A 12,748-nucleotide genomic window follows, 5' to 3' on the forward strand; every position below is an offset into this window, starting at 1 on the left:
ATTCAAAGACATATATGTAATTACACAAAATAATGCTAGTTTAGAAAGCAATCAGTTTCATAAGTTTTTGTGGTCATCCATTCACACTCTACAAAGTTGGCAATCTGTTCTTCATTCAAATGCTAGTCTTCCCAACTCATATATATATATATATATATATATATATATATATATGTCTAAAGTCATATATGGTCAACTAACAAATATTTTTGGCCATAATATAGCACGTATTACATATGGTTACGTTATCAACTGACTTTATTTGATAATTAGGGCATCTGATGAATTACTACTAATATTTACTGCACAAGATCAATCTCAGAAACTTAATCTTTATTTTAATGATAAAAGTGGAGACAAAATTTAATTTTATAAAACTATAAAGCATTATCTTAGGTAATTCATAGCTCATGGTATATTCATGTAGTTTCAGCATTTTAATGATATATAACATTACAAAATGTGTATATTTTAAGGAAAAACCTATTAAAGTAGTTCATTTCCGGGAATGGCATATATTTGTATCAAATAAACTGTGTATATACTTTAATATCTATGCTGTAAATTAACTACAGACATTTTATTATATATCATTCTGAAGCATAACACCAGGTTTATCAATATGGTTGATAAAGTTGAGATATCTTTGTCAAAATATGCAATTTACCATTCACAAATAAATCAAAGTATATACCTACATCAGAAATAAGTCATAAATTTCATCTCAAGTTGACAAAATTAGTTTATTTCTCAAAGGTTAAAGATTATTTTTTTCTGGGCCAGGGATTTAGTTAGCTCAGTGGTTCCACCGCCTGCCTCACAAGAGCAAGGACCTGAGTTCGATCGCCAGTACTGCCAAAAAAATCACATTATTTTTTCTTCCTCTTTCTCCTCATGTCTCTATTCAAACTAAAGCACAATGTACCACCCATCTCTATTTATCATACTTTATTTGGAACTTATTTCATCACAAACCTAAATCGGGAATTAAAACATGAAAATACCAAGCCTACCAGTGGAATATATCTACTACCATATTCTAGTAGATCAGTAAATATTATTTGATTTTCATAGTGAATATTCCTCCCCAAAAGAAAAAGAAATTCATGAAACACATGTCAATATATAATATACTGATCTACAAATATTCCATAAATGAAATAAAAAACAATTTATTCTATAGTATTTTAACCAATAAGTTCCCCTGTATCTATACAAATTGAGACATGAAGATGTTGAATATACTGAGGTGAAAAGTGTCTACTATATTAAGTGAAACAGCAGGTTACAAAAGCATATATGTGGCACTGCCAATATTTATTTTAAATAAGTCATTAATGTGTAGAGATATGAAATTATCTAGGTTAGTATCCACTTAACTGTTTCAATACATCTATGGGGTAAAGCATATTTATTATTTTGTTTATGAGTAGTTTTTGGCATGCTGTTTCTAAGTGGTGAAAAGTAAGAACTGCTAGAAGTATGTGAGGTGATGGATATGTGAACTAGCTTGATTTTAGTACTCATTTCACATGTTGTATTTTAAATATATATGATTTTACTTGGCAATTATACTCAATTTAATTTAAAAAAGAAATATGACATAAAGTTTGAAATACGTAAATCAATACATAGTCTATGATATCACACATCAGTTTCCAAAACCTGTTTTATGTGTGTTTTTTCTTATTTGTTGTAAATCAGTATAAAGAAGGTAAAACTTAAAGGGTTATGAGACACTACCTCTGAGATAATAGCCCTTTTCTTCAAACATTGCTAATAGTTTGTTTATATTTCTAATTATCTTTTGGCAAATTATGTGTTCCAACACAATTTCATTTAAAAATAATTTCCATGAACCATAATTTAAGTGATATCTTTGATTACTGCCCTAACACTTGCAATGTATAACACAATTTATGAAATATCCAACATGAGTCATTGAAAAAATCCATTGCACTACTAAAGCTATTTTATTTCTTTGAATATGTGTAATTGTCCTGTGGTATGCACAGGGAATTTGTTCCAGGACCTTAGCAGATACCAAATATACAGATATTTAAGTTTCTTATGTAAATTAGTCATAATGTTTGCATAAAATATTTGTATATTATCAGGTATACTTTAAATCATCACTAGATTGATTACAGTACCTAACATGATCTAAATGCTATGTAAATCACAAATATACTATGCTGTTTAGGGACTAGTGACAAGAAAAAAATCTATTCATGCTTAGTACAAGCACAATATTTTTCTAAAAATTTATTATTGCTATTGGTTGATTTTGTGAATGCAGAAACTGCCAATATAGAGGGCAGAATGTGTATATGTGATATTTCTATTTAATTTTTTGGTTACATAATGCATATATATTATATATGTTCATATTCTTTTTTTTTTAATTTTTCGCTATGGGGGGATCAAACTCAGGACCTTGCGCTTGCGAGGCAGGCGCCGGTACCACTGAGCTAAATCCCTTACCTATATGTTCTTATTCTATCAAAACAATATTATCTAAGAATAACCATTTGCATTTTCCACATCAAGGTTGTATAAAGTAAAATATATCCCAAACTTCAGGGCATACACTCTCATTCATAAGCAATACAGCTGTTAAATCTGTTGCATATGTTATATGTAAAACATTCTTTCTAGTCCTTAAAATTATATCCTTATTAAACACTTTATATTATTTTTAAATATCTGTAGATGAATTTTCACATATAATATCAATTTATATAAAGGTGTAAAATGTATTTCAATTTAAAAAGAAATATCTTAATTTGGTGACTTAATACAATGACAAAAAATTAATTTCTTTAAAATATTACATATCATTTGTAATATTCATTTAGAAATGAGTCCAGAACACAACTTGCTGAAGCAAGTTAGAATCTCTGCCAAGAAAATTCACTGTAAGCATTTAATGAGAAATTTTAAACATGTATATTGGTAATTTAGAACCCTCAAAAGCAAAGATGCAAAGGATGCAATAGTTTAGAAGAAGATAAATGGATAAGGGAGGAGACATTTATGGGTAAGTCCTGTTGGCAAATGCAAGCATTATGTGATTATCATGTATGCTTTTCTTCTGCCAATATGTAAACTGTGATGCTGTTTATAAATACGAAATATGTACTTATGTAAAATATATGAATTATGCAGATAGGTAGATAATTTTACTGTACGACTTTCCTTGACGATTGGGATAATCTACAGAATTTTTATGTTCACTCTAGATGGAGGTCCATGGCACATAACATTGAAGGTTCTATACATTATGTATCTGCGTGAACCTATGAATACACTCAGAAATTTGTACTGATACTACAGAGGCTAACATAGAAACAAAATCACACTGCTGAGACTAAAGAAACAGATTCTATCTAAAAGACACGATGGACTAACAGATTAAACATTCATTTTCATGCTGAATATTGAATACAGATGTATTAGTGCAAATGATAATGAAAACTTTAAGTCTTTCTCATTTTTAAATATGTCTATCAAATCTCATACACTTTTAGGTTGCTATAAGAAAGAAAAGCAAAATCTGTTGAAATGACTTTGCTCTATCTAGAAACGTGGGAATTTTTAAATAGCTAAATAACAAAGAAAAAACAAGGGGAAAATACCTTCTTGTCTTTCATAATTGGAGTGTAAGTGGAGTTTCTAAAATCATAATATAACTGCATTGGAGTATGCCAGTTACATATTTTAAATGTTAGAGACTTTCTTGACTTCACATATTAAATAACACATATTTAACAACTTGAAGAACAGAAATATAATGATTTGTTTACACTGTAAATGCACAACCAAAGAAATGTCCTTACTATGTCCCCGGGGTGAGAACAACAAATATTTTATGGACAGAAACAGATGATACAAAATAGGTGTCAGTCTAAAGGATATGAGAACAAACAAATTATAAACTTTGTTCAAACCCTGCCCCCAAAGAGAGACAATTTGTCTTAAACATTGTGCTTACCACTGAGAGACTCCTGTATGTTTTGGTGCATTAAATGTTTTAAATACAATTTCACTATCTCTGTATGTATTTCAGTTCCCTTCCTTTTCATATCAAAGCTGGCATAATTACCTAATAGGGCTGGAGGTAGAATCTGGGTCCCTTGCCATTACAGTGCCGATGATTGTGCCCACTTCGATATCTTCATGTACCTCAAACACATAGGAGGATCTGCTAAAAACAGGGGGCTCATCTACATCTTCTATAGAGATTTTCACAATGGTGCTATCTTTGAATGGTCCTAGGTAATAAAAACGTGGATCCACGTGGGTGTTTTCTGCTTCAACCTTTAGAGTATAAAGTCTTCGACTCTCATAGTCAAGTGGCTGTGTAAAGAAATACATCAGCTAATTAGAGTGAAAGAAATTGGATATTATGTTCATTCAAAGTTACAATGATTTTTAATATTCTGATAAAGTTCTCCCAAGTTGTTCATTAATTATAAAATAAGAAAAAGTTATACAAATAATAATCTAATTTTTACATAATATCTGGGATTCAATTTTTTTAATTACATTTTTAGGTATATAACATGTAATACTTTAGAACATAGCGGAGTGAGATTTTAATTTTTGGAAAAATTCAGATGATATTAAAGATTGTCTTATAATTGATGATAGATGGTAGATTGTATAGTGTTGTTTTGTGTGCTGATATGTTGGCTATCATTAAATTTTTCTAAGTAAAACTTCAGCCATTATTTAAATTTTCAGTTATTTTAAAATTATGCCATATATAATGGGCTTATGGTATTATGTAAGCTTTATGAAATTTGAAAACTAACATCAAAATTTCAATAATTATATAAAGCATTGAAGAAAAATAAAGATTTATAAAAAGAGAAAAGACAATTCATACAGATTTGGTAATTAGGGTGTATAATACAAGAAAAAGAGGACTTTAAATATTGATATAGCTTAACTGTCACAAGATTAAATTCAAGTCCCTCATTTTATACTCACTGTCAAAGATACTTTTTATTATCAGAGAAAGACATTGTTGATTGAAATTTCATCAAACTCTCTGAGAAGCTCTGGATTTCATTTGCATTACTGTTGCTTCCTGGTCACAAAAAGCAAGAGCTGCTTCATTCAGCCTTTGCTGGTCAGTTTCAGGTTAGTATCTGTCTTTACCTTGTGACTTGCAAAAGAATTTGGGGATAGTTTTATTATTGTCCAGTACCTGGGTGGTTTGTGTGTGCATGGCATTTCATTAGGACTTAAATTTCAACATGCTTTATTTTTTTCTTTCAATGATGGCACTGACTCTACAATTAAAAAACTAGTTACCTTTAAATTGTACCGCTGAACGTATGTTAGCAGAAAAGTTTAATTTATATAGCAAAAGGAAAAATGTGAACAACTAAATTACGTTCCAATTCATTCTGTCTCTCTTTATTAGAAACTCTAATTATTGCTTCATACATCTGGGCAGCATGCTACATTTTATGCCTCCAACTGTGATGATATATTGCCATTATTAGCTATTAACTATTTTAAAGAACACAATGTTATTATAGTGGGCTTTTATTAACATGGCTCAGAAATATAATTATACATATATTAACTTTGAAATTTTGTAAAAATCTCAGTTTTCACCTTTCAATCAACAGAAACATGTAGTCAGGATGTCTAAGGAACTCTTTGGCTTCATATCCTTCTTACTTCTGTATAATATAAATTACATTTAAACATCATGGTGATATTACTTTTAATAGATAATACATCACTGCGTAGTACATAATGAAATCTCTATTCTCTAAGCACATAGATACTTCTTTATGCAGAAGCTGTGCACCTTTTTTACAGTTATGATGCCTTCCTGCGTGTCCTTCTCAGTTACAATGTCAAACATATCAGTCCCGTCACCATCAATAATTCGGTATTCTACTTCAGCATTTTTCCCAGTGTCTGCATCTGTTGCTTTTACACTTCCAACAGCTGTGCCAACAGGGGAGGATTCTAGAACCCGAAGATGGATAGTGTCTATAAGAAATGAAGGAAAGAATAGAGAGAGATGAATAGAGATTTACCAATAGAATATCCAAAAATAAACTGTGTTTGAGAAAATATTATGAATTTTAGACTCTAAATTACATGTTTATTAAAAATTACATGTTTATTTAAAATGTGAAATATACCTATTGTGGTTATAATTAAAGACTAAGAGCAGAAAAGGAGGAATTTTGTCTGTGCATATTGATGTGAATATTAAGTGCCAACCGCTAACAATATTGGAAATTTTGCTTCTAAAAATGAGCTTGTTTTCCATTATCACTTTCACAGATCTCATCAGAATTCAGTCTTCACATAGGTGTGTTTATACAACATACATATATAATCACAACCAATCACAGGATATACGGGGATTTTAATTGTTTCTACTATTTTATATTTAGTTATTTAAATTTCAAATTTATTTTAGCTGCAAAGAAATACATAACAAAATCTCAAGAAGTCAGCCAAAATATGTAGGAACCATATTTCTTTTTTATGACAAAAAGAAACAAAAGATGGCCTTTGGGAAAAATATGAAGATACCCTTCATAATGTCACAATGAAAACACTAAATTCTGAAAAACTCTTCATTCCGTGTACAAAAAGAATTTATCTGAGCCCTTGTACCTAAATGTGCTTCCAGCATGAGTAGCATTTACTGCTAATGAGATTTATGTTTTAGCATGTGGTCATAAAATATATACTTCTGACAGATTAATTGACTGGAAGCACACTTCGTATTATACCAACTTTTTGCTCATAAACCTTAAGTAATTCTCCTTAATATACACGATAATGTCCAGAACTCTTAGGTAGTCACCATATTATCTAGGTATATCTTTCCAAACATATTCTACCTTTAGTCCCATCCATGATATATTTGTATCAAACTGGACTTTTCCATGTTTCTGATTAAAAAATTAATTTCTTTCATCATTGCATGCATTTTCCTCACGATATTTTTGTTCATAAAATGTTTTTGTCCTTACCTTCATATAATTATAATGCAGTTAACCAAATATGAGAAAATTATATGGTTATGTGCTAAGTGTCTCAGTGGGTATGCCATACCAAGAAGAAACACTTTGGTAGGAATAAACTTGCTGACAACATGGTCTCCAAATTCTAACCTGGATAACTGTGATAAAATAAATTTCTGTTGTTTAGATCACCTGGTTTATGGGGTTTTGTGGCAGCACTAAAAGCACTAATAATATAGGCAGGTGCATCTACTCAGTTTTAGAGCTAATTTTCTTGAATATGTCAATAAAACTCAATTTCTGTCGCACTCTACTGGATGTCAACCTGTATTATTCTACATTTTTCTCTGGCTATCTCTTGGATCACACTATTGAGAAAACAAAAACAAAACCAAAAACAACCTTCCAACGTATACCCTGGCTTCTCTGTCTCGCTGAACCTTTCTCCTTACACTAGCGTTTCGCACCTTCTTCTCAGACATGTCAGCCCTGTACATCCCAATGGCCCCTTTACATTACGGTTGTTTCTCTGCTCATTTCCTTCAGGTGTCTGCTCAACCGTGTCCTACTCAGAAACTTTCACTTATATCCTATGTGAAAATCTAATCAAAATGGCAGTCTCAGTCACTCTTCCCACCACTTGCCATTGCCAAGCATTATGTTATCTATTTACTTATTTGTGTGAACTAGGACAACATAAAACAGGCTTTTTGTACTTTTTCACCATTATATTTCCTGCAGGGATTGGGCTGGGGACTTAGCTCGGTGGTTCGCACAAGGACCCAAGTTCGATCCCCGGTACCAAAGATAAAAAATAAAAATAAAAATAAAATTAAAAATAAATATTTCCTGCAGGGTATAAATGTGTATTGTAGCCACATATACTGTAGTATTTGGGTTTTGGATAAATTATTTGGATATTTAATATTGAATACAAGCTTCCTCACTAGTCTACTAACTACATTAGTTGGGCAAATCTAATTAATACCAAGGTTCATTCCACATTTCATCCATATTGCTCCATTTGAAAATACTTATCTTATCAATAATTATTCAGAGCTTTAACTTCTAACTTCTCCTAGTCTATTTAAGGTAAAATAAAACATTCATTAACTGGCCTTCAGTAATTTAGCTGTCTGTTTACTGTTATCATCAATATTTTCTGGGATCATTTGCCTCCTTGAAGTTTTCCCAGCATCATTTACTTCCACTTAAAAGATTTCCTCTCCTTTTGAAAGATTTCCCCATAAAATTCTGTATAGCAACATTTTCTTTTTCATTTTACCATAAACTTATATCATAATTCTTCTACTATAGAACATCATCCACTCTAGGAAAGACCTTTTTTAAAAAAAATTAAATCTCCTAGAATCATTAACTCAAAAACTGGATTTATTATACTCTAGCAAATGTTACCTTTATAAAATAGAAAAAAAAATGGTATCACTACTGAAAGACTTCATTCTTAATGTTATATGTTTAAATTCTTCATTTGATTTGTCAAGACTTAGGAATCTGATCTGTTAAAATTTTCAGAATCATTATCTATTTTCAAATTCTGAACATATAGGAAATGTAGACATGCAAATGTTTTTGTTCTTTAAATATCAGTTAAGAGGAACAAAAATTATAAATGTATAAAATATTTACCATAACAAATGCAAACAACATGAGTAATTGATTGATATGTCTTTATAACTTCTAGGAACCACATAGAGAATACAGATAATTCCCCAAAAGCCTCTTGTCTTGAGAATATGATTCTCAGTGCAATAATGCTCAGAGCTGAGGCCTAGAGAGTTGATTGAATAATTAAGACATTAACCCCATCAATGGATTAATCACAGCTGAATGGTCTACCAGAAAATGGGGCCCAAATGATGTAGAAAGTCGGTCATTGGGAGTATGGCATTGAAGGGTATATCCCATACCCAGCCTTACCCTATTCTCTCTCTCTCTCTCTCTCTCTCTCTCTCTCTCTCTGTTTCTCTGGCTCTGGGATGATATGAATTGAGCTTTTCAATGTTATTCTCTTCCATCATTATGTTGCTGCCACTGCATAGGTCTAAAAGCAATGGAACCCACGGACCTTGGACTGCACCCTCTGAACCCATGAGTCAAAATAAACCTTTTCTCCATTAAGTTATTCCAGCAGTTAACAGCTAGTTAACTACTAGTTAACTTACACTTAGCATCTTTAAATGAGTGTGTGCCTAATATTTTCTCATGATTGGATTTTTATATATCTTTGTGAAGGACATCACACAGAAGTGGTGTGTTCTGAATGTATCATATTGTGTCAAGGAGACAGAATGTCAGTTTATCTCACAAGTCATGAAACTTCCTCACTTGCTCTAAATGTTTCTGCCAGTTTTCCCCATTATGATATTCTACATGCTATAATAAAAAAATAGTTATTTATATCTGCAAATTTTTCCAGATTTGGCCAATGGGTGATCTTTGAGATTGATGTTGGTCCCTTTCAATATATTTCCCTCATTCTTGGCATGTTTCATAAGTTCCTGGTATTCTAAGATGTTCTAGATTATTTTTAGATGTTCTCTGTCCAACACCTGAAATCCACCAGGTTTCCAAGTGGTTTTGATTTCTTCTATTTAAGAAAGAACCAGCCATTTTAACTATGGAACAGTATTTCTATATCAAAGAAAATGAAGTGTTTACTTCAAATATGTAAATACATGAGATTCACAAGGAAGTTAAATATTTGTGTTTGAAATAAATGTGATTTTATCTTTTACATAAAAATTTAAATAACAATATTATGACTTTTTAGCATGTTAGCGTTTGAGAAATTTTGAATGTCATGATTTATAATATTAATATTTAAGACATTTCATGTTAAGAGAAATCCTACATAAGAATAAGAATGAAATTATTCAAGTAGGAAGACTAACATTAATTATATTTGTTTGTTTTATAATTTCATATTTCCAAATAGTTACCCAGGTTAGTTTAAATTTTTTCTGCTGTAAAAGATCTAGAATTCTATTCCATTGGCATGACACAATCATTTTGCCCAAACACTGGTCATCAATGCCATTGTTTTTCTACTTACATAAAATATATCATTTGGGAAACTTGTAGTTTCTAAGTCTATCTATTCAAAAGGGAGTAAGAATAGAGATATCTCTTCCAGAGATGATAACTGAGATATCAAAGATCAATGCAGTCATTAAAAAGTACAAATAAGCCAATCAACTCATTTTTACAAGCCAACAGAAAATGTGATCAATGAAAAGAAAATAGATTTCATTGATTAAAACACACTGACTCGGGTTTGCTTTCTGGAAATGTAAGCTAGAAAATTTAGTACAATATTTTAACTGAAAAGGCAGTTTGTTACAGGTTATAAAAAGGAGAACTGTACATGTGAAGATAGTGAAATAATATAATCCTTAAATGAAGAAAACGCAAAAGAGAAAAGTGGGCAACCAAAGCTTCCCTTTGCCTGAAGACATTTGCCAGTTTCACAGAACTGATCTTTATTTTCTTTTGAGCTCTTGAAACAATGAGACACACACACCAAGGGCAGCCACACAGTGGTTCCTCAAGCAGCAAACAGTCTGTACTGTAGTGTGCCTCTAAAGAGCTCTGTGCTAAGTATAAGGGGAACACGATGCCAGCCACCCTTGCTATTTTAGATTCATAGCATGGACTCAAAAACTTGCACTACCTGTATTTTTACAACCATAGACAACTATAACTTCTGGGGAAGAGGAAAGACAGCTCTGTCCTTCACAGCATATTGAATGTGGGATCAGACAGACTAAAATTGCTTCAGGGAGAATCTATGAAGGGAAAAGAAAGACACTACACTCATGCTACCTGAGAGGCCCCCTCTTGGTTGGCTCTCATACCTTTCTCCTTCAAGAGACTTTTACAAAAGTGAGGAACATTAACAATTCTCCAAAATATATTATAGGCCAATGAAAATATAGTTATAAATGCTTGGCTCAGAAAGTAATAAAGGAAGGAAAATGATAGCAACATAAAAATATAGGACAGTATTCAAATGCTTGTTGGAGATAAAGACATATATCTGTGTGTATAATATGCACATATACATATTATGTACATGTATATGTGACACATGTGTGACACATGTATGTATGTGTATATACACATGCCATAAACAGATGGACAGCTTTATACATGCAAAATTTTAGTTTAAAACTCTAAGTACTTCCTTTTTTGGTTATCAGCAACAATTCAAAGCACACACATACACACATGTAAATATTTCCAAAACTTTAAGTAAATACACATCAGTATTGTGAAGATAATCAGTTACAAAAGGATTTCTAAGACAATTCTTGAACCACAAAATCCTGATAAAATCATTCCATACTTAACATAAAATATTCTATGAATAAAATGCAACATAGAGAAAGTAAAATTTTTTACAAAGAAGATAGTTTCAGTGCCCATGTTACCAAACTGTGATTGTCTGTAGATACATACACATAAACTGGTAGATAAATTATGGATAGAAAATAACTTGCAGAACAGAAAACCAAAAAGATAAATAGAGAAAAATATTTTGAATATTAACCAGGCAAATGCAAATTAGGGTGATGGTGTTATTTTTTTTATACCTACTAATTTAACTAAAAGAAAGTCTGATAAAATCAAGTACATGGTATGAGAGAAACTACTATACAGAGCTGAAGGCTGTTACATTTGACACAATGACTTTAGGCCTGTGCTAGTTTTCTAGGTTTGCTGTAAAAAATTACAAAACAACTAGGGGGTATATTATTATGCAAAATATAATTATTATTACAGCTATATTATTACAGAAATGTTCTGAAAACTAGTAGTTCAACCAGGTCATGCTCTCCCTGACTCCTCAAAGAAATAGTCCTTCCTTGACTCTTCTAGGTTCTGAAGTTTGCTAGAAATTGGTGTATTTTGGCTTTGTAAATGCATGGCTTCTATTAGGTCTATCTTCCACCTGTGTAGTTACATTAGCGTCCTTCTGTGTCTATCTATCTATACGTCCTAATTCTAATTTTCCATTTTCATAAGACATCATGGAATACAGACTTAACTCTGATAGTGTCATTTTATCTCAACTTTCTCTATAAACTTCCTATTTCCAAATAAGGTTGCATTTGGTTAATAAGGATTAGAAAAAATATCTATAACATATATCAGGGATACAACTCAAAGTATTAAAAGAAAAATATGAGAGTTTTGTTAAGCTAAATGTTAGAGTAGCTAATGTGTACCTAGATGCAATTTCAGAAATGCCATGTAAAATTATTGTTTTACATGTACCAACTCCACATAAGGAATGTAGAGATCATGTACTGAAAAGATATACAGAAAAAAATGGACAGGGATCAAGAGATGAATAGAAGGGAAAGGAAGAAGGAAAAGAAGCAAAATAGGATGAAAAAGGAAATTAAGCTGTGTTATGTGCATGTACCAACTTCACATAAGAAATGTAAATGTAATGTATTGCAAATATATGCTAGTAAATTTCTAAAAATATGAAAACATTTACTGTTTTTAAAAAGAACAAATAGGAAATGAAGTGAATCCAAATATGAAAAGCATGCAAATAAATAAACCAGTACGAAAAATATGCATACAGATAAATATATCACTTAAGTACTCATGTATCTCAGCATAATACAGACATAAAAATTGTGAAGAGATTATTATGCCTAAAAATTCATGTGAATCTTTGATATATATTATTAAGTAAAAAA

General features: G+C 31.1%; 1 protein-coding gene across 4 annotated transcripts in view; it reads right to left on the reverse strand.

Moving 5' to 3' along the window:
- The window catches only part of Cdh10 (cadherin 10), a 202,128-nt gene that overhangs the window by 48,310 nt on the left and 141,070 nt on the right, over positions 1 to 12,748 (reverse strand). For all 4 annotated transcript variants that reach the window (XM_004870573.4, XM_087189267.1, XM_004870572.4 and 1 more), the window contains exons 6-7: positions 5,831 to 6,018; positions 4,106 to 4,359 (exon numbers count right to left, since the gene is read on the reverse strand). In XM_004870573.4, coding sequence (XP_004870630.1) covers positions 4,106 to 4,359; positions 5,831 to 6,018 — 442 coding nt within the window. The remainder of the gene's footprint in view (positions 1 to 4,105; positions 4,360 to 5,830; positions 6,019 to 12,748) is intronic.

Source organism: Heterocephalus glaber, unplaced genomic scaffold (assembly GCF_053883595.1).
Source record: "Heterocephalus glaber isolate CG9 unplaced genomic scaffold, H.glaber_assembly_v1.0 deba00001538, whole genome shotgun sequence".
In the NCBI taxonomy this organism is placed as follows: domain Eukaryota; kingdom Metazoa; phylum Chordata; class Mammalia; order Rodentia; family Bathyergidae; genus Heterocephalus; species Heterocephalus glaber.